Genomic DNA, 24434 nt, shown 5'->3' with positions numbered 1-24434 from the left:
CAAAGTTAGAAATGACTACAAAAAATTGTACACATAACTTTCACCCACTTTCGAAAATCAAAAACCATTTGATTTGACTACTGAGCCAGAGATGCCGGGTTTGAATCTCGGCTTGGCAATGGGTGATCTTTGTGTGTGTGTCCCTTCATCAATTTTATCATATCGTCTTCGCGATTAGCCAAATATGGCAGAAAGCAAAGTAAAATAAACCAAATCAAACAAATCAAACAATCAATCAATGAATTGATTTGATTCACATTTTTGATGCATTTGGTTAATCGCGAAGATGATACGACAAAATTAATGAAGGGACAAACACAAAGAACACCCATGTCCAGGTAGGGGTTCGAACCCGGAACTCCTGGTGTTGTAGCGCACTGTGGTAACCACTCCCCCACGGTTGTTGATTTGATGGTTGATTTGACGTTTTAAGTCCATTTTATACACAGAAAGGCTAATCGGAACTAGACCTATAGTTTAATGTGGGATCCGAACCACTATATACCTCCATCAGGTACAGATCTGGGACCACTTGCACTCCCCCACGGAGGTCGGCCGACAACAAACATGTGATAAAGGCGCTAACCATTCGGATACGTGGGTATCGGTAAAGCAAACTGCATTTTTCCTGAGTAGTAATTTTCAATTGAATTTTTGAAATATCATCTTTATATAAGATTAACGTTTTTTCAAAAATTTTGCATTGCTTGATTTCCCTAATTTCTCTATCTCACGATCTCATTACTGAAGGATCCAGACTCGAGCCCTGGACTTTGCATGAGTGTTTCTTTGAAACCACTCTTCACCCGTTTAATTTATTCAACGTTCATCATCATGGCAGAAATTAGGTAAAGTGATGGAAGAGAGAAGAAAATACAAATAATTTCTTCCCAGTGCATCTGCAGGGCACTGTGAAATCAGGAGCCTAGAATTATCTGTTTATGATTGTCCCTCACGACTTTCCAAGCTCTTAGCTACTTATTCCGATTAAATCTATACAGCTAGAAAAAGCGATGTCTAACAAAACACACCTTTAAACAAACCTTTTTTTCTACTTTCTTCAATGATATTCATTTGGCTTTTTGAGTTCTGGGATACATTTTTCATTTCTAATTTTTTCATTATTCACTGCAGGCAGAGTACAACACATAAGAACAAGAATGCTGGCTCGTCACGAATTCCGGCCTGAATTGTTCTTTGTGAGGTCCGTTCATCAATTTCATCATATCATCACTCATCCTCATTTACGCGATAACCAAATGTGGCAGAAAAGTAAAATAAACCAAACCAACAACAAGAATTAGAACGCACGTTCACTTGCTCAAATAAATACATCCGTATTTATGATTGTTTAGCTTATCCATTTTTTTTATTAGAGGTCAAGAGATTAGTATATTTAAATAAAACACTACTAAAACGAGAGCAAGAGAGAGCGTGAGCAAATATTTGTTATTTAATCATTATATATTCCATATTTTAAAAAAAAGCATAAAATTTTTGTCTGCACATAAGACGTTCCAATTGCATAAATAATAAAAGTACATCCCATATTATACATACGTATTGTACAACGTGTAAAAAGTAGTGTAAATACAGAGATCATAAGTACTGCAGAAAAATTTCCCCTTAGTTCTTAAGAGGATTTACAAAGGAATCGAAGGGAAACCAATCCCCTATCTGTCCTATAGGACAGTGTTCCGCAACCTTTTTTTACTCACGGCACACCACAGACGGGCCTAGACTCAACACGGCACACCAAAATGTCTGTCCCCTCAAAATCATATGAATCTTAATATAATTACGAAATATTACGTCGTTATATAATAAATTATTATTATCATGTTGTTGTTGTTCTTCTTCTTATTATTATAAAACATGAATAGACATGCATTTATTAAAAATTTATTAACTTTAATTCACTGTAGAAAATACACATTTCTAATACGAATTTTAAAGTAAATAACTCTACTCATACCTTCAATGTGATACTTGAGCCTGCTTAGCTGTACACAGACGGCTGATTCGTGGCGGAATCATTGGCAAAGCAAGCCTCATTTCTTCATCGATGGATTTGTGTCTCTCTCTCTCTCTCTTTGATGTTTTAATTGCAGTCAACGTCGAGAATCCCATTTCACACAAATAAGTAGTTGAAAATGGTAATAACACATTAACTGCCATCTCTGAGATAGCCGGGTATTCACTGCTTATTGACAACCAAAATGTATCCAAAGGCACTTCGAAAAATTTGAATTTCAATGTTCTGTCTGCTTTCAAATCTGCCAGTTCCTCTTGTGATCGTAAATTTTTCGGAAGATATTTCGAATCCATACTGAATGGATCACGAACCCAGTCAAAATCTTCAACGCTCTCTCCAAAATATTTTTTGAAAGTCTGCTGCAAGAGTACTAAATGTTCTTTAATTAAGTCCATCAACACCTTGTTATCGTCAGCAAGGGGCCATACAGTTTGGAACATCTCACACGATCCATTTTCAATTGTCTGTATCCACAAGTTCAACTTATTAATAAAACCTTGAATCTTATCCATACTAGTCAGAATATTTTCGTTTCTACCTTGCATTTTTCTGTTTAGTTCATTCAAGTGTAGGAAAATATCGGAAAGATATGCCAACTTAGATACCCATTCATCATCTGCAAATAAATCCGCATATGCAGAGCACAGATGTGATAGAATTGAACTGAAATACTGTAATTGTTGTCTGACAATGTGTGGGTTCTTCGGCAAAGGAAAAGGGCAATAAAGTTTAAGAAGCACCGACAAACAGGCACAAAACATCCAGTCGTATACAAAAGATGCAGTATTACAAACAAAGAACTCGCTTGAATAGCTCTATCGTATGATTGGTGCGGGCTGCTAAAAGGCACACAAAGCTTGCCACCTGTAACCCATCAAACCGGCCCAATATTACAGGTGAGAATACATATAAGATGAGCAAACCATAACAATATTGAGTAAATAAATTAAATTAATTTTTTTATGAAAACATAAAAGTTATCAGCAAGAATAAACAAGCACTTGTTACTTAAAATCGACAATTAATTTCTTACAATATTAGGTAAAATTTCGCGTCACACCTTTCACCTTGTGACGGCACACTAGTGTGCCGCGGCACACCGGTTGCGGAACACTGCTATAGGAGATAGACTGGAGGACCTGAAACCACGGGCTTTCAATCATGGGAGCAGGGGGCGAGGGGACAAGGGAGGTACAGGCAGAAATCTTCCCTTTCCCTTCGAAACCCCGCTTCTACCTGGAACTGTGAGGCGGAGAAAGAGCGAGCTAGGCCGCTGAACGCACCAAGGGACGAGAAGCACGTGAAAAAAAAGTGTTGCATATGAACTGCGGCTTGAACAAAACAATAAATATTGTGATTTGAAAATAGTTAGAGATTTGAGATTGATAGAATGTGACTAATTTTATAAGATTGGATGCAAAAAAAAAATGTTTGACAAGATGATAGAGTTGACATACCAGAAAAATAGGACCTATATTGAAATATATCTATAAAAATGTCACATTCAACAAATTATAACAGATTTATTATTAAAAATCTTCCAATTCAATTTGAGATATTAAAAAATGTTAACAGATTGAACATTTGAAATATTCATATATACAGAAATTTTACAGAACATTAAACAAATTGTAAATACTGACTTTAACAAATTAATGTAGGCTCAATGGATGATATTCAAATTGATGGCATCATGCAGTGTGCTTTGTGAAAAAAAAAAAAGATGAAGTTGGGCAAACAGATTTTCATGTGTTAAGAAAACTGTATGAGAAGCCTTCTTAGAGCATGAAATTTGCAATATTTTATACGTACCGTACACATTTCTCATATGATCATGATAATCATAACTTGAATCGCTTTGGTGAAGATCATATGCACAATGCTTACCTGTTGTTGTTTTTTCTTTTTTAATGCAGGATCTGATCTTTTTGCCAAAAATATAGTAATGGAGCATGATTTCATGCAATGAATTGTGGGGGAAGTTGTTCACTGAATATCATCCATTGTGAGTTTACATTGTAGAAATTATGTTCACTGCATTATAGACACACCGTATATTGAGTTCAAAGGTATGGTTAAAATCTGCACTGCATCCTAGAATTTCTTGCTTTTTAGTTTTCTAATCACATATCTAATCTCTTGTCTTTGCTTTCCTACATCACTGGTCTCTAGAGCTTTGTAGTAGAGCATCTCCTGAATACTTTACTGCTTCAATGCATAAATCTTTAATGTTTCTTTTGTTTGTTCTGTTTTTATTAGAAATAATTTATTAGAAATAATCAATTCTTAATTGACTAAGAAGATGGTGTTGAGAATGAAAATACGAATTTGTAAACATTTTGATATATTTGATGTTTTCCATATAATAATGCCATATAGCATTGTCTTTCTCTGGCAATACACCTAGTGTTTTCTATAAAATCTAGCTATGACAAAAAACAGTTCCTTTGTAAGACCATTTATATTGTCCTCAGTCTCATCCAAATGTTACATTTTTTATGTCATTTCTTCACCAACTTTCTAAAATTAATGAAAAAAGTCTGCAGTGGAACATCCCTTTGAGGACCAAGGTCTGTATAGGCTGCTGGCCTGGTTAAACAGATTGAGTGTTACTGCTGGAATAATAATATAATTACAATATCTATATGAGGTACCATGTTCTGATATGCTTTTGATAAAATACACGGTACCACATGGTGTTGTTTCTTTTCTACCCAGCAAGCCCTGATGATTTGCAAAGATTCTCATTTTCCCCACTAAAGGAGTAGCGGACTAACTTTCTGACGACTGGAGTACAACCAGTGGACCTTGCAACCTGAATCAGGAAAAATTGACAAAATGAGGGTTGACTACTAGAAGTATGTATATCCCCCTTCCTTTTGAAAATCCTGGGCACGCCACTTGCAGTGATGATAATTATATTTATAGCAATAAGTATGTAATATCTGAAATGTATATCTCTGCTTCTAGAAACTAAAATACATCACATGAAACAATGTTTTAATGAAGAAAACAATACACTTGTCTCTAAAATTGTTAATTACGAATGTACAAATTTGCAAGGTGTAATTCTAAAGAAACTTTTCTGTTTCCGCAGCATCCAATGTACATGATGGCATCCATAGTGTACCTTATCTTTGGTCTTGCCTTAACTTCTATGTGCATAAACGTTGTACAGGTAAGTACTTTTACCTTTACTTTTCAAGTATGTTTTAATTGTTTGCTTGGCAGCAAGTAGGAAGAATGAATGAATTCTTGATGTTTTCACATTTCATTGTATGAGAACCAGAGTGATGTAATTCAAATTTAACAAATTTACAGGAGAGGAAATAATGTATTCTTATGAATATGTTTGACTCAAAAATTCAGTGACTTGGAGATACGTGAGTGCACTTTTGTGCTAAGGATTAGACATAGAGATACATCGATACTCCAAATAGAACTCCTTAAGAGGAGATATGTTCAACAAAACCAAACACTGCATGTTTGGAGTTACGTTCCTCTGTTTCTCACATGATGATTGGTGCATGGAATGGCACAATAAAGTTGTGTAAGTATGTTTTTAAATCCACTTGGTGCACAGATAGGCTAATTGGGACTAGAAATACAGTTTAAAGTGAGTTCTGAACCACTATGTGCCTTCGTCAGGTATCAAACCTGGAATCCCTTGATTAAAAGGTGATGACATTACCACTATGCCATCCGAGAGGCTACAAATGGTACAAGTAAACAACTTGTGCATTCGTTCCCCAATTATTCTAGTATTCTTAAATACATCATTAAACCCAATAACTTCAAATCTTCATACAGAAATATGAGTATGCAAAAATTATTATTAATTTAACCATGGGCAGTTTAAGGGAGAATAACTAAGCCCTCTTCATATCCTTCTTTTATGCTGCAACTTTCAATAAACATTCAAATACTGGTATAATGTTATGTACAATTGTATAGATAGATGACATAAAGAGCTGGTAGGTTATGTGACTGCTATGTAAGATATCCATGTTTCATTCTTCGGGTGTGTGATTTCAGGTATAATTTATCCAGCAATGTTTTTACAGGGAGGGGCTATGGTATCACTAAACTTCTAATAAATTGGTACCTGAGAGGTAGAAGTGGCCGGAGTATGGTACTGAACATATAACATCCACAAATAGTTGAGACTGTGAATGTATGGTGGCCGGATTTCTACATACCTCTGTATGCCTTCACAACATGTTTCAATGTTGCTTTATCTCTTTTTTTTATCCCTGATAAAAGGCTTGGTTGTAAATAACTCTAGGAGCCCAAACACATCTGATTAAAGGCTGTTTATGTTCAAATAAACTAATTAGGACTAAACCCACAGATGAAAGTGAAATCCAAAGTACTACGGAATGTGACTCCACCTGGAACCCCTCGATTACAAGATTACAGTGTCAACCTCTTCATGGAGAGGTCCAAAGGCTAATCACTCCACTTAACATCTGAAAGATCTCACCCTGAGAACTACATATTTTCTCTGAACTCAGGGAAGGGATGTCAGGAATCAAAAATAACATTCCCGTCTGGACACACACAGACCATACCAGAGAAAGTCTTCAACCTTCCATTTTATAAACTAAGACTTAATGTAGGATGCCCCAATAAAATGTATACACACTTTGAATGATTATACCATCAGAACTTATTAAAATAACCTACAGACATGAAAATATTTCCTTGCCAAATGCCTATTTTCAAACAGACAACCGTTCTGGTCCAGTCACTGCTGGAATCCAAAAGCAATAGAATCGCAAACATCAAGAATCATTTTGTTCACTATTTGGGCACATTCTCATTCAATGGGTGCCTTCAATTTGCCGGCTCTTGCTGGTTTTGTACTGTCAACTTTATCTTTCATGCATCCCTATACAAAAAGTCTAGTGGTGTAAGGTCTAGTGAATGCAGGGGGAATTCTTCCGAACCTCTTCATCCAATTCATCTGTTCGGCACATTTTTCCAAGTACCGCGCACAAAACTGCACTCTGAGAGCATGGTCCCTTCTTAGATTGTAGCTCATCCAATGCAATGGACACTTGGTTTTGATATTCCTGTTGTATTGTTTATACATTTTTATGGGACACCCTGTGTAAAGATATTGAATAATATCATATGATTTGTGTGTATGTGTGTTTACTTGTTCCCCCTCCCCGAAATGAATATATTTGCAAAATGTGTAAAGTTATTTACAGATTTCCTGTACTATGGATCAAGTAATGGATGTCACATCGCATAAATGAAAACGTTTATATTTCCGCACCAGATAGCACTGTAATTTTCAAATACTTATTGTCCTGTCCATTAGCAGTGGCATAATCTCCAGTTACTGTGTTTACCACCAGTAAACCAACTTTTCTCATATATTATTTTTTACACATTTAAACTTTGGCAAATTGCTCATTTTATATTATGCAAACTATTAAAGAAGTTTTTAAACCCAAATTTAAGTAAATTATTTACAGAACTTAGACTGATTTACATATGGCACTGGTCGTTCTCCATCGCATCCTTTGACAATTGGGTTTCCTCCCTGATTGTAGGTGGGGAGGCTGAGGGAACTGAAGCGAGTGGCTATTTAAAAACATAGGGCCTGCATGTGGTCAGTTCATTGTTGGAAACAGTGTTGACAGAAGAAACTGCTTGTTTTTCTCTGTTTCTGTCCCATGCTTGGCAGAGGCAGTGTTGTTTCGTGAAAGGAAATTTCTCTTGTTAAAGGGAAATCCAGGTGACAAGGGAAATTTTATGAAAAATATCTAAATTGACATAAAATTTTAAGTTGTCAGATTCCTGTTTTTGTTTTACTTGCTTGCCTGCATTGGTGTTTTATTTCTATTGTAATTAATTTGTATAGATATGAAGTATATAATAAATATATATAATAAATAAGAACTGTTGTGGTAAACCAGATCAAATTTTTGGGATTTGTCACATTCCATTATCTGTAATTAGGTATTAGGACCATAACTTAGAAATATGTTTCAAATTCTGTTTGACACATATCTGTGTTACTTTATTGTTTCTAGGAGAAGCTCTCCGATACTTTCCGACAAGCTAGTGCAAAAATAGGAGCCACGATAGGGTTAAGAATGGCAGCAGCAGAAGTTGAAGACAGTTCTCTCACTCCGGTGCCAGCACCTCAAGTAGAAGTAGCTGAAGTTCACACAACTGGCAAGAAAACTCCATAAACAAGTGTTTTTAGTATGGCGTTTCCATTGGAATAGGGAACATAGACAACCCTATAGGTATTTTTACTTAAAGCAATGGCAAGATTGTACTTTTATCAATGCTTATGAGCAATTTCATTTGCTATTGGGAAATTTGGCCAGATAAGAATCAACTGCTGTGAGGTGAAATGTGTAGCTTTATTCATACATATTTTACAGGAACAAAAATGCAGAAACTGCTAATTGTATCCGGCCTTAAACCTTTGCTCAGTGGAATGCCTAGTACTGAATTTTTATTTTTCACTGAATCTAGTTTTAAGGACTTGCGACACAAATTATGAAATAGAAAGTGCAATACTGATATGGTACCAACTAGAGGAGAATGTGAAAAATGAAAAATTCTACAGTTTTGCTCTCTAGTGTATATGTTGTTTGAACAGCTAATTGCTTGTTTTAGAAATTTTAGTAATTCATCTCCTGAAATTTTTACATCAATCTTCTTTTTTAAAAGAAAAAACAATATTTCAATGATAAAATAGTTTGTTTTTTCAAATTTTGTGTGTTTGTGTGAACTTCTCATAACATGTAACATTGTCAAATTTAAACTTTTCTGTGCAAGAAAAAACAGTCTCCAAGTGAAATTACAATAAAAATAAAGATTTAAGTTAATCAAATGAGCTATATACTTTGTACATGTTATGCAGGGCAAATTTGTTTTCTTATAATATATATGAAATTAATTTTATAGAAAAATAATTAAGTTGTAGGTGTCATGCTGATCATGATGTAATTATTGTGATTATTAATGTTACGGCAAACAAAGTATTTTTAAAAATCTAACTTATTTTCCTACTGTGTATATATATATTGCGCATCAGGGTTTGGAATCTTTGTGAAGTTGTGGTTGCCTTTTTGCCTCTATAAAACTTTGATTATGGTGCAATTTCACAATAAATATAGCCAGAGAATTTTATTAAGCCACTATTTGCTTCAAAAGAATAATATACAATTCATAACGATATTGAATCTTGTGCTGTAACATACAGGAGGCCGTTTTTATATAAATATTTATTGTACAGAGTGATCACAAAGTCCCATTACCCCCGCATGTCCACATCGTCATAGATGGTCGCATTGTATTAATGAGATCATGGCAGAGGACAACTCGGAGGTAGTGTGACTATTCGTTATGATTTAGTCCAGAGTGTCTGTGTGTACACCATCGTTTTCATAACAGAGTATGATTCTCCGCCATGTACGATGGGAAATTCTCAACATTGCTGGCGTGATAGCAGTAAATGCAACAATAAGAAACAACAATTCATTAACATCTATGTAATACATAGGGGGTAATGGGACTTTGTGATCACTCTGTACAATGGTTTGTTGATGAGTCAATTATCTAAAGTGGGAAAAAGTTAGAAGGAGGAAACTGTGGCGGCCTAAGAAGGAATTTAGATAGTGTGTTAATACAGAGTGACCCATTAAAGTGCAGACCGCCATGTCCGTGTTTGCGTTATCAGCAAGTGAGGCACTCATGGACATTTTTCGGCATTGTAGAGTGTCTATGAAGCAAGTGCAAAACAGTTTCCATAATTACTTTAAAAAGTGATTTACTTACCAAATTTATAAAAGGAGGTGTTCAAACTAGTCTCCTTCAATGCACACACATTTTTGATAAATCTTTATTATGACACCCGTTATGTAAGTTGGCGAGGGGGACTAGAAACCGGTCCTAAAAGTAGGTAGGAGACTGAAGTGAAAAGGGTCCTTGTTTTGCTTTTCATTAGTCTGGTGACTGTCAAGTGATAGGGTGCTTGTTACATAATGTGTTTCTTGTAGCGTATTCAACTGCAAAGTGTGTTATGGCTTAGCAAATGTTCTCTACTGCACAGCTTGTATTTATTTATGATTCATCAATTTGAAACAAGATTCTCAGGTGTAAAAGTTCATGTCATAAATAAATTACTTTTTCAACTAGTTATGGAAACTTATGCACTTGATTCGTGAAAGTCTACAGTGCTGACATACAGCCGTGAGCACCTTGCTTACCAATAGCAGAAACACTGATGCAGCGGTCTACACTTCAATGCATCGTTCTTCATCTTCCATATTGTTTACAATCACAGTCAGTCAGTAATTATGTTACAAATAGCCAGTTAAATTGATAACTTCTGTGAACAGATACCTGGTTCTATTTATTATTGCAGTCCACCACTCTCAAAGAAAATTGTTTTTGCATTTTAACAAGATATTACATTACTTACTTATCATAATTCCTCCTGAAGCTTAAATTCACAAACTTAATGTTGTTTCTGTACATGATCTCCAAATGCCTCCGATGTGGAATTTGGAGTATTTTAAATGACTATACATTACTGGAGTGGTGTGCCTTGAGTAGAGTAAAGGATTGTACGTATGGTTTGCATCTTTTTGTAAACATATGTACAAAAACCTCAATATAACTATCACACATTCACAAGGCTATGTGCTGCACACGTTGAAGTAGCATGGGGTGGTTAGTATTGATCATGATGGTAATGCAATGCAGCTCATAGACATAGACATACTCTGAACAAACATTTGCAACAATTGTACAAGCTAATGTTTCATTTGCTAAAATTTATTCATAACAATTAAGACATAAGGTTGTTGTGAAACTGTTTGAAACACATTCACTTATTTTCCTAACTATTGGTAATGTTATGCGTGTTTTGTAATATTTCTAGTTATAACATTACTTACAAATATATATAACCTTAGAACATTTTTTATTTTATTTTTTGAAAACATGAGAAGTTTTGATAGCTAAAGTATTGATGAGACCATATTTTCATATTTTTGGTGGCGCATTCTTCTTTTTAAAGATTAGCATATTTTTCTAACTGCAGGAGAGTAGCTTGACTAGGAATCAAATTACAAACTGACAATCATATTCCCAGTTCCACCAAATAGTCTAAAGCTCCTAAGTTTTCATTCAAGATCTATAATTAATTATTTATTTATTTACCTATCACCCATAACAAATTATAACATTAAAATTTATATTTGCTGCAATGTATTCTGTTCAATATTATAGGTGTCGAGAGTAGTATCACATACGTATGTAGAGATTGAGTTCAGCAGGAAATTGTACCAAATATGCTATATATTTGCTGATGAAACTACGAATAGACCCAAAATAATTATTGCAAAAACATACTCCAGTGGTTATTCAGTTATAAAGACTGTAAGCTAATTTTCTTTATTACAAAAGATTGCTTTTAGTTTAATTATTGAATTATGTACAATTGAAATTGAATTTAGTGCAGGTTGGTTTTGAGAAGAATTATTAACAACTATTTTTACATAAAATTGGTATTTATTAAGTAATCTGTGCAAATTGAAATTGTAAGTTTGCATGCATGCTAATTTTACATTCATTCTAATTCTGTATATTCAAAACCATTTTATTTTTCAATTGGCTAGTTTTGGCTCGCAAACCTTATTTTCCTCGAAGACAGTTGTTAATACAGTTTAAACGTGTTTGTGGGCATTGTTGTTTCTGGTCACATACTCTGTACTGTACTTATATGCCAGTAAGTACAGTCTGAGATGTTTTGTTAGAGTAGAACCAGGTGGAATCTTTTAATGATGCTGAAAGATTAAAACAATTTAATTTTCTATACATTCAGTCTTATATTTGTAGAATATGGACTTCCATAGATCAAATCATAAAAGTGAATTATTGTTTTTAAAGTTGTAGGGCATATTATAATGCAAGAAGAAAAAGTTCCTTCATGTACAAAATGAAATTTTACTTAATTTCGAAAACTTTTTCATGGTCTTATCAAACTTTAACTTCAAAATCTTCAGTTAGGAATTCCATTTAGAAACTATAAAGGTGTGCTGAGATATACTAACAATGAGTGTACGGATATGAACTAAAAGAAAATGTTGTATGTGTGTAAGAGCATGGTACCATAGAAACTGAAATCTGAGGAAATGGATTAAATTTTAAAAAAATGCTTGTTAAATTTTATTGTTTTTCAATTGTTGTTACTTTTACATAAATATTGTACATGTGAATAAAAAATGCTTCAGCTTAGATGTATGAAATCATACCCAAGAACAGGCAACAGTTTTAGTGTTCAAGCTTGAAGAATTTCAACCTTTGCCTTTCTTTTTTTCTTGTCAAATTTGTACAACTTTTAGCAACAAATTTCTCAAAAACAGCACAATGTCTTCCTTATGTGTGAGACATGTTAATAAATTATATTTTAAAATTTGTATTTTGTTGTTCTCTTTGCTCAATGTTGCACAATGAAGCTGGAGGTTTCCCCAGATGATTTGTTAATAACCATTAATCAGTATATTCCATAATACTTTTAATTATAGCAGTAGCGTACACAGGATATCATCAAAAGGGAGGGGGTGGTTATTTCTAAAGCTTGCTCCAAATTCACATTACCATTGTTTTATTATACTTTAATTAAATAATAATAATCATAATTAATAATACTTATAATTTATTATTTAGTTCATACTAATACTACTACTACTATTAAGTAGTAGATATCTACATAAATATAGTTTTTATGAAAGGAATAGAATGAAATTACTTTCTAGTCAAATTGTCTAGTCAACAAGGTGAGACATTTTAAGTGTGAAGAAAACCCATAAAAACATGAAAATATATTAAAATAAATTGAAATAATCAAAGTATGGAACTGGGAAGGAGCTGTGATGGTCTGGTTGGTAGGGTGTCTAGACAACTACACGGGAGATCAGGGTTCAATTCCCGGAATTGGTTGGAATTGTTCAGCTCTTGTCCCCACATAAATGTCCCCGATAATTCACATCTCGAATGTCTCGCTGTTCTTACCAACAAAACATTTTACAATAGTTAATGTTGTCGTTTGCATTCAGAAATTTAAACTTGCCAGTGTAAACAATGGGAAGGTGGACTGGTGGCTGTGTATTCTTGTCCGCCTAGCTATACATTACCCGCTTACAATGAACCAAGCACTTTCTTTAGTTAATGCTCATTATTCACATACAAACACAAGAATTAGTGTTTATTTTCATTGCATTACTCTGAAAGACGTGTGTGTTTGGAATGCTGTGCTTTTCTCCATGCTACATGGGGATAACAATTCAAATTATTATCATTAGTAGTAGTATTGTTGCAGATCTTTGACTGTGATAAATTGACCATTTTTATTTTTCTTCAGCATTTCTTCACACACATTTCAAAAGCTCAAGAGGGGGTTTAAATCCCGTAACCCCCCCCCCCCTTGCATACACCACTGAATTATAGTATGAATTACACAATCATTACATCAAGCCCATGATGTGTTTTCTAAAAGTGAATGTAAACCCATCTATATATCTAACTATTCCTTCTACATTCATGTAATGACCAAACTTTGAGACTGTCCTATTCTCAAATTGTCATGTTCAAAGTTAATATTATTTATGTTATTGATGTTTTTTTTAACTTATGCATGTTTGTTTTAAATATATATATTGTTATAATCATCACGCTGTATAAAATACAAGAAATCAAATTGCTGTAACCATAGTAACGAGAAATATTAAGTACTAGAAATGGTGATGGAAGTAGTGAGATTTTCTGCGCCTGTATTGTATTTATTTTAAATATAACGGTTATCGTTAATTACGCAATTTTATTTGCATTGATAATCGTTCTGCAAGTTTAAGCGCAGCGACGGTTATCAAGAGTGGCGGATTGTTCAAAAAGTGTGCAATCTTCTGACAGTGGTAAGAATGTCTGTTGTAATGGAACAGAATTTTTGTCATATGCTGAAGTAAGACTTACGTCACAATCTTCAGTGTGCTTGTATAACGTAACTTCTTAAGTGAATCGTCATATGTGTGAAGATCACAATGGCTGATAAGTTAAAGCAAAGTAAATCTAAATCGTCGCGTAAAGAAACAAACATTCAGGCTAATACAATGACTACTTACTTTGATGCTGATAATCCCGTAGTCGCTTCCAGTAATGCGAATACTACAGAACATGATGTTTGTTCTACAAAACCCGACAAATTATCTTGTTGTAATGATCCTGACAATGATTTGAGATATATTCAGTGTACACAGTGCTCGTCATGGCATCACATATCTTGTCTCAAACTTACAGTCACTCACTGGACAATTTATTCGACTACACTAGAAAATTATTATTGTAAAGGTTGCAAACCAGATTATGATCCTTTTAGTTTGCCAGCTTATCTAGAAACTCTTAACCCGAATTTTGGCGATTTGTTAAGTACTGTTAAGAGTATTCAATTGCTTATGGTCGCTTCTAATGAAGACCTCAAGACGAAACTAGAACAGTCTAATGCTGAAATGAAATCTCAGTTAGAAATTTCTATGAAATCACAGTTAGAACAGTCTAATGCTGAAATGAAATCGCAGTTAGAACAGTCTAATGCTGAAATGAAATCTCAGTTAGAAAATTCTATGAAATCACAGTTAGAACAATCTAATTCTGAAATGAAATTGCAGTTAGAACAGTCTAATGAAGAACTAAAAACACGAATGGATCTTGCTAACCAAGATATGAAATTACAGTTACAGCAATCTAATCAAGAATTTGCAGAGTTTAGTGAGAATATTAAGTCTCAGTTTGAACAATTGGAATTGGATATTTATAGTAACCTAACTTCAAAATTTGAATTGGTTCATCAAGAAATTAATACTGTTAATCAAAGATTAGACAACTTGACTTCCGATGTTAAAACACAACTTGATTCAATAGCTTCCGAATGTGTCAAGAAAAATGAACATTTGGGAAGTATTTTAAATAGCAATATTTCTCAAATCCGAACAGAACAAGACGTTCAAGGTCAACAAATTTTAATAAATAAAGATTTGATTAGTGAATACGATAAATCTATTACAGTATGTTCATCCAAAATAACTGATATTAATAATAGATTGACATCGTTGGAAGTTGCTGGTAAGGAAAATGTACATTTTGGAAGTTATCTTATTGATTGTAATAACAGGTTTCAACATATAGAATCTCGTATTGATGTTTTGCAAACTAATTATGCAAATTTTCAACGCAACACAAAAGGAAATTTGAAACCTCTTCTTGCACAAAATAGTTCTCAAACTAAGACATCGCGTGAAAGGGCTAGAAATGCAGTTGACTCGGGGGTGACTAATTCATCTACTTATTCATCTGATGAATCTTTAACAACCCATGTGAAAACAACGTTCGATGAACCGCATGTTCGAAATCGTGTTCGCTGGAAGCGAAACAAAAGATTTATTCCAACCTGCAATGAGGAACATTATCGAAATAATATGTCACCTAATACTGTACAGTTTAAGGATGCAAGTAATTATGCGATTAACAATATGCAGACAACTTCTAGATTGAATTCTACCGTTACAAATATTGATAAACATTCCAATGTTCAACAATGTTGTTCTGCTGATGGTGAAAATAGTTACATAAATCAAATGTTTACATACTCGCAAGAACCTAACCTCCCTGTCGTTCATCATAGTAATGTCCCTGGTAAAACATGTGAGTTTCGTCATATTTCTTCCTTGCAGAATGAAGCTTGCAGACCATGGTTTCAAGGTGAGAGGCGTAATTCAAATTTAATGACTGGCACAAGTTGTCCAAATGCTGAAATTGGTGTTAATGAGTCAAATACAAATAACAATTACTGTGATAATCCACAAAGTCAGTTTGATCGTTGTATTTCTCCAACGTCTTTACCTGTAATTACTGTTGGGGATAGAGGAAACAGATATGTAAAGATAAATGAACTGTCTCATTTACCTAAATTTTCTGGGAAAATAGAAGACCAATCGGCTCGAGAATATCTAGAACATCTTAATTCTATGCTTGATCTTATGGGCATTCCAATTAACAAAAGGCTACAGAGTATTCAGCAGTGTTTCACCAACAGAGCTGCGTACTGGTATAGAACTCACAAACGTATGTTTTCTTCATATGATCATTTTCAAAGGGAATTCATGAAGCAATTTGCAAGTCCGGAAATAATACAGTCTCAGTTATCAGTATTAAGGAACAGGAAGTATGATCCTACAGTACATGGTGATTTAGAAAGCTTTGCGTTGAAAACATATTCAAATTATTGCAATTTAGTTGAGAATCCAAACGAATTGGATGTTAATCAATTAGTTATTAGCCAGTTACCAAATAATATAGCTAATAACATAACTTGTCATGAGATACGTTCTATGGACCAGTTAACAACCATGTTAAGGAAATTAGATGTTGTCCGAACTAGTAGAAGAGGACTTATTTTCTTACCGGAAGAAACCGATAATAGTAGTAAGGTTAAACCGAACAAGAATCCTGACAGTATGAAATCAAAATTTAGTGTCAAGCAAATTAATGTTAAACACACCAAAAACACTTGTTCATCTTCTACTCAGACTTCGTCGATGGATGCTCAAGTACCTTTTACTAATGAATTTGGCAATGCTAATTCAAGATATGGACAGTTTAGAGGCAGCAATAGTAGTTTTAGAGGACGTAGAAATAATCGAGGCTATTCAGGATTTACATATAATAACAGAAATAATTTCAGATTCCAAAGAAATAATGCATAATCTGGTATTTCCGGTGACATTACAAATAGGCATTATAATCAGGATGCTGTAAGTTCTCAGTTACCTAACAGTAGTCAGAATGGAAGGATTTTCTACAATAGGCAAGCGCAGTATACAAGTGAGCCTGCTCTCGCTCCTACTTACAGTCAACCTGTTAATGTGACTTCATTACAACCACAAGATGCATCTACAACTTCTGGAATATCAAATTCTCCTTCTGGAAATGTATCAAGGACCTTTACACGACAATCTGGTATTGGAACATCTTACCAATCAACAACAAATTTAAATTAAAGGAGCGGATGGAAGTGCCTCGTTCACTCTGCTTTCTTTCAGAGAGGCCAAATTTGAACAAGCGAAATTCATTTCAAACACAGGAAATTATGAATGTACGTGATGATAAAGACTTAATATCGGAACCACTACAAGTGAATTTTTTATTGGAATGGTTTGAAGAAGAACCTGAATGGACTGTTAGTGATTATGATATTCCGGTTCCATTAACTGAAGTTCCAGTTATTCATGGAATTATTTGTCAAATACCTGTAGTTTGTATTATAGATTCTGGAAGTCAGGCAAATGTTCTAAATTTTGACGTTTGGTGTAAACTATCGTCTTTGATTGGCAACATTAAACTGGATAACGTGGAAGATGTAAAACTCACCGGTTTTGCTGGATCCAAGAAGTATAAAGTTGTTGGCAGTAAAATTATTAATCTGCAGATAAAGAACGAATACTTTTCTATGGAATTTTTTGTTCTTAAAGAGTTGAATGCCGATGTCATTTTAAGAGTTCCATTTTTGAGGAAATATAAAGCTGTAATTGATTTTAAAGAAGGGAATGTAAGTTTGCTAAATGATAAAGGAAAGGAAATTTCCTCTGTTTTAACTCGGCAATGTTCTTCTACAGAAGATTTGAAGTATTGTAAAAAGTCTAACTTTTGTTCCGAAGATACATTAAATGATAATGAAAGTTATTCATGTAGATTGTTACGTGATGCGTCAACTTTGAATGATGATGTAAAATATATGCCAGCTAAGAAGTCCATTTATGAGTCTGTTTTTAGAAATGATAATTTAGACAATTTGCAGAAAGCTGATTTATTCAAACTTCTGTCGTATTATCACGTACAATTTTCAGATAAACCTAGAAAAGCAATTGTTGAACCTTACAAGATTCAATTAGATACTGTAACACCTATTACAAGCACACCTTATCCCATACCAATATCAAGGAGACTACCTTTAGAAGAAGAGCTTTCCAAGTGGGAGAAATGGGGAATTATTTACCAGGATTCTTCACCATATCTTAACCCTCTACATATAGTGCCAAAGTAAGGAGGTCTTTGGAGACCTGTGATCGATTTTAGGAAACTAAATCAACATGTTATCTCTCCACAAGTGAGAGTAGAAGCTATCAACGAACTGTTACAGAGGTTCCTAGGATGTGTTTACTTTTCTTCAATTGATTTATCATGCGGTTATTTTCAAATACCGTTGACTGAAGATTCATATCCTTACACAGCTTTTTCTTATAGAGGCAGACAATATCTTTTCCGCTATCTTCCGTTTGGGATTCGATCAGCAGTCTCAGTGTTCCAGGACAGAATGAATAAAATATTCTCCACCGATTGCAGAAATTTTGTTGTTTGTTATTTGGATGATATTCTAATTTTCAGCAAAAATTGGTCTCAACATATGCAACATGTAGAACTAGTTTTACAAAAGATAAAGGGTGTCAATATGTCTATTAAATTTTCCAAATGTAAGTTTGCTTACAAAGAAATCTGCTTCCTTGGACACATAGTGTCCGGTGATAAAATTATGGTTGATCCTGCAAAGAATTCAGCAATTATTAATTTTCCAATTCCAACAAACAAACGCTCCTTGAGAAGGTTCTTAGGATTAGCTAATTGGAGGCGAAAGTTTATTGAAGGATTTGCTGAAATGGCACAGCCTTTGTATGATCTGTTGAAAAAGGAATCAAAATGGCAATGGAATGATGTTCATGCTTCAGTTTTTGAAAACCTCCGCAAGTCACTGATATCTCCAAAGGGTTTGTATCAACCAGATTTCACGAAGCCTTTCAATGTCAACACAGACGGTTCGAAGAAAGGAATAGGAGCTGTTCTATGGCAAGACTCAACTGAAAATTCTGAAGAAGGACCACGTATAATTCAATACGTTAGCAGATCTCTTAAAGGCAATGAGTTATCATATAATACTCACGAGATTGAATGCTTAGCGATATTATTTGCTTTTGAAAAATTCTACATTTACATAGCTGGAACTAAGGTGAAATTGTTTACCGATCACCAATCTCTATCTTGGTTAGAATCTACTAAAACTTTGAATCCACGATTAAATCGTTGGAGTTTGAAATTACAAATGTTTGATTATAATGTATATCACGTGCCGGGAAAATCGAATGAAGCTGCAGATGCTTTAAGCAGATATCCTGATTTAAGTACAGGTTTTCCAACTCTATCGGAACTATATGTAAATAACATAAGTCTTGATTTTCTTGACGAAGATAGTGTAACATTTTGGCAAGAAAGTCAAAATTCGGATTCTTATTGCAGTGCCATTGTACAAAAGTTACAAAATGGGAATTTGCCACAGAATATAAAAAGGCAATATTCGATTCAAGATAATATATTATTCCTGAAACATTTGAAAGAAGACAAGTGGAAACTTGTAGTACCTATTATTGTTGTACCCAAAATTCTTCATAAATTACATGACTTACAAGGTCATTTTGGATACTATAAACTGTTTAATAAGTGCAGAAGTTTATATTATTGGCCTAAAATGAAAGTTAGTATCAAGCAGTATTTGAACGACTGTCTAACATGCGCAAAAACTAAACAAGCTCACACAAAAATTAGTAAGGATGAATTGCATGTATATTCTACTACTCCACATGATATGTTATCAATAGATCTTGTTGGACCGTTACCCAAATCACAAGGATATAGTTACATCTTAACAATAGTTGACACGATGTCCAAATTTTTAATGGCTTATTCGTTAAGGAAGGCAACGTCACGTGAAATAATTAACAAATTCAAGCTCCAGTATTTTTACCACTATCCAGCATGTAAGGTAATATTATCAGATAACGGTTCCCAATTTAAATCACAAGAGTGGAAGTTATATATGGATGACTGTAATATAAAACATATCACCACGTCAGTTTATTCGCCTTTCGCAAATCCTGTGGAAAGGTACAACAAAGAGTTAATACGATTGTTACGATTATATACTTCGCAAAATCATCAGGACTGGATAAAATATTTGAATTATGTAACAGGACTTCTAAATAATTCCGTTTCGGAAATAACAAGTTTCACACCTAGTGAACTTTTCCTTCATCACGAATTAAAGGATTCAATTATCAATCAAATTAACTGGCCAGATGATTTAAAGTTTGTGCCCTGGAAACATAAGTATTTTATCGCCAAAGCACGTATTAAGGAAAGATATAAGTCCAAACCTATTGAGTGTGATGCAAATAAATTGAAGATAGTCCCAGGTGATATTGTTTTAGTGAAAAATCATGAACATAGTAGTGCAATTAACAAGAAAATTCATAAGTTTATGGAATTATGGCTTGGACCCTATATAGTTGATGCTGTGAAAAACAATTATACAATTTTGATGTCTATGGACGGAACTAAGATAACAACAAGGCAGAACTTGTCAAATATCAAGAAATTTAATTGTTCTGATGAAAAAAAAGAAGAATTGCTTAAACTAATGTAATTGTCATGAAGTGATGCATAAGTAGCTGTAAATTCGAACACTAAGATGACATTTTCAGAACTTTAGTAAAAAGTGTATTGTAAATTTGTGAATTGGTTCATTATGTCAAGTGAACTCTTTCATTATCCTGACGAGTGTATATTAAAAGCAGGACTCAAATCTTATATATTATATAAAAAAAAAATGTTATGTTCATTTTTTTTTCCAGGAGAAGGGGAGAGATTGAGACTGTCCTATTCTCAAATTGTCATGTTCAAAGTTAATATTATTTATGTTATTGATGTTTTTTTTAACTTATGCATGTTTGTTTTAAATATATATATTGTTATAATCATCACGCTGTATAAAATACAAGAAATCAAATTGCTGTAACCATAGTAACGAGAAATATTAAGTACTAGAAATGGTGATGGAAGTAGTGAGATTTTCTGCGCCTGTATTGTATTTATTTTAAATATAACGGTTATCGTTAATTACGCAATTTTATTTGCATTGATAATCGTTCTGCAAGTTTAAGCGCAGCGACGGTTATCAACTTGCATAACAGGTGGTCCAATATATATGGTATTTCACCCTAATCTGGGTAATAAATATGAATAATACCCCATGGTGCAATAACCCATGAGGGCTAGTTCCTACCTACTGACTACCAGCCTCACTCATACATGTCTCAGCATGGGCGATCATCGAACAAGTTATCAGGTGACATGTGGTCAGCACAACAAACCCCCAGTCATCGTCATAGGTTTCCATGAGTGGGTTACACTACTCATTCATAGCTCCCCAATTTCCTTATGATGGTGGGTGGCCAACAGTGCCATATACAAGCTGAAATCTCAGGGGAAAAGTTATGCTTTTTCCCAGAAGACTGAAACCAGCATGTGTCCCATAGCTCAAGCCCAAAGCCTGACACCTTAGTCTGCACAGCCACTGTGCAGGACACTTAATATGAAGCTGTTTACCAAATTTCATTTTTCTATCTGTGTGGTATTTCCTGAGATATTGAACCTGGAAAGGGCAACACAGCCTGATGTGTATTCCACTTGATTTTTTGTTTAAATGTTGTTGTTCTTAGGATGTATGCAGAATATAGACTACAGGGTGTTTCCGTGACCTTCATTTAAACTTACAGGGTACCAATATGAGAAGGAACCAGAGTCTGGGTACACTTCATTAAAAAGTTATAAGCCAAAATTAGTTAGGGCTACCTATGACAGTGGAATAAGACAACAGAAAGATGCGGCTTCTAGATTTAATACAGACATTACTACAGTAGAGTGTCTGGCTGCCATGCGAGAGACTTTGTTTCGATTCCTGAGGTGGTTGATCCAAGATCGGAATTTTTCCGGCTTTTCCTCCACATAAAGTGGCTTCGGGGCTCGCCCAGCCTCAAATCAGTGGGTACCAGGGGGCAACCATGTGCAGGGGGAGGGTAAAGGCAGTCTGAGCATGGTGCTGATCACATCACCTCCAAAATTGTCCTCTAAATGTGCTTTCAAGGCATGGTACTATATGCACGGTGAACTTTACCTTTACCATGCTTGCAAGGTGAAGCAGCCAAAAATATAAATGTTTGTTTGATGTTTTAAAATTTCTCAAAAACAATCATGATCACAAAAGCAGCACATTGATTTGCAGTAACAATATTAAAGATATTGAAAATTTCCTAGCCCTATTTGAGATTGATTGATTGATATTAGGTTAATTTACATCGCTTTCTGCTACTTTTGGCTAATCGTGACAATGAGCATGAGTTATGAATTGATGAAGGGACACTCAGAAAGGACACTCATCCCCAGACTGGGATTTGAGCCCGGGAACCTTGCGTTGTAGCATATTGTGCCAACCACTCCACGATGGAGGTCCGCTCCTAGGCCTACCTGAATTGAAATGGGTTTATTTTGGGAATCTCGCACACAGTATAGTGCTACAAATACAGACTTTTACAAGAGAGTTCTGTTTTCTTTGGTACAATACAGAATATCTTTCAAACAACATATTCTTATCGCATATATATGTGTATGTAGACAGTGGCGTGCCCAAGGGGGTCGTTGGGGTTGTAACAACTCCTTTGGCCCAGTAAAAAGAATAAGGCAGGAAAAGATGACAGAATGATGGCTGGCTACTAACAAAATGGTACACCACTATACATAGAGTTTGGTAAAGCTTTGTTTTTAAGCCCACTTTATGCACAGCAAGGCTAATCGTGAGAGAGAACTAGCAATTTAAGTGGAATCCGAACCGCTTGTACCTCCTCCACCTTGCATCAAACCCGGGACACCTTGATTACAAGGAGGTGACTACAATATCCAGCAAAGAAAGAAAAAAACGAAAACTGTCCTTCAACTTGTCAAGACATGGACTGTTCCATATGGAACAAAGAAAGGGAGGAGAAAGGGTGGTTCCTCTTTCTAATAGGGGAGGAAGTGTGATAATTTACATTGACATTTCTTAACATTTTTTTTTCTTGAAAATGAGACTAGGCTCCAAAGTTTTTTCATTTCGATGTGTTATACATATATTCAGCTAGCAAGATGGCATGCTTAGTTTATTTCTTGCCTGATGCTGTATTGAGATAAGCCTAATTCTAAAGTTCTGGATTTAGCATTTTTTTAGTATTTAAAGGGTTATATCTGGTAGCAGCACCATTATCCAAGTAAAGTGCCATGTCAGTTAGCTTGTCCTAATAGTGAGCTTCAATGTCCAGTAAAAAAATATTTGGGGCACTGTTGCTTAACCAAGATATTAAGGTTCGAAAACAGGCAACAACCTCATTTTGGCACTTCTTGGCGCCTAACAATGGGAAGCAACAATGCCCCACCAAAACAAGTGAATGTTTATAAGCAAAGAGAGTTATACTAACATTATATGAAAACAGAAATTCGGGGTGTTATTGCTTTCCTTCCAAAGATACAGCACTTCGAACTTACTCATGTTTCACTTTTCATGAAAAAATGAACGGTCTGACCTTGAACTTGGACATTTTCTACAGGGAAAGGAATTTTTTTCAGGGTCTCAAAATTGCATAATATTCATTTCTCATGACCTACTTCAACATATTAAAAAATCAAGCCAATCAAAAATTACAACTATCTCACTTTTTCGAATTTCAAAATAATAGATGGTACTAGAGTGCGCGTCAAATCTCCTGCATATGGCGATAGCCAATAGCAGCGCACTGCAGCGGTGCCATGTCGAAATCTCACACGGAAAAGAGACAGCGTTGTTGAGCGAAACGAGTTGTCACGGAACTAGGCAACGCCGCACGTCTGTGATTCGCTGGTGCTGTTCAGCCGTTCAAGGCCATATGCAGGAGATTTGACGCGCACTTTATTAGAATAGATATATAACCGCACGTATTCATTATCTAGTTAAAATCTGTGTAAAAACAACTCTGCTGGAAAGTAAATTAATACCAAAAACTGAAATAAAAAATACTTAGAGGTAGCTCAGTTGTTTGTGGGCCTCCGTGGCGGAGTACTTATCACAGCGTGCTACGACGCCAGGGGTCTCGGGTTCGAATCCTGGGCAAGACATGGATGTTTGTGTTTGTCTTAAAATTGTGAAAAATGTGGAAAAAAGGGGATACTACCCCGTAGGGTAGTATTAAAAAGTCGTTAGGGCGTCTGACTACCATGCGAGAGAGCCGGGTTCGATCCCCAGCGGGGAAGAACCTGGAGTTTTTGGACATGTTCAAGCTGCTCTGGCGCCCACCCAGCATCGCATAAAATGGGTACCTGGAGGTAACTTTGAGGGGTAAAGGCGGCCAGGGGTGTGGTGCTGATCACATCACCCCCACCTTCGGCCGTGATCAAGAAATTGTGGGGCCCTAACTTCAGA

The 24434-nt window shown here is 34.9% G+C and overlaps 2 protein-coding genes across 3 annotated transcripts in view; both read left to right on the top strand.

Annotated features, from left to right (window-relative positions):
* LOC146002839 (potassium channel subfamily K member 18) overlaps positions 1-12479 on the top strand; it is a 183878-nt gene extending 171399 nt beyond the window's left edge. Inside the window, exons 4-5 of one of the 2 annotated variants that reach the window (XM_083140813.1) lie at positions 5133-5213; positions 8083-12479. In XM_083140813.1, the coding sequence (XP_082996939.1) occupies positions 5133-5213; positions 8083-8244 (243 nt within the window). In that variant the 3' untranslated portion in view covers positions 8245-12479. The remainder of the gene's footprint in view (positions 1-5132; positions 5214-8082) is intronic. The other variant, XM_083140814.1, reaches the window with a different exon arrangement.
* LOC146002841 (CDK2-associated and cullin domain-containing protein 1-like) overlaps positions 1-24434 on the top strand; it is a 190038-nt gene that overhangs the window by 54820 nt on the left and 110784 nt on the right. The gene's annotated exons all lie outside the window — the stretch shown is intronic.

The sequence above is a fragment of the Lepisma saccharinum genome, chromosome 19 (assembly GCF_977018435.1).
Source record: "Lepisma saccharinum chromosome 19, izLepSacc3.1, whole genome shotgun sequence".
NCBI lineage: Eukaryota > Metazoa > Arthropoda > Insecta > Zygentoma > Lepismatidae > Lepisma > Lepisma saccharinum.
The sequence above is the reverse complement of the archived record's forward strand: the minus strand, read 5'-3'. Positions and strand labels throughout refer to the sequence as shown.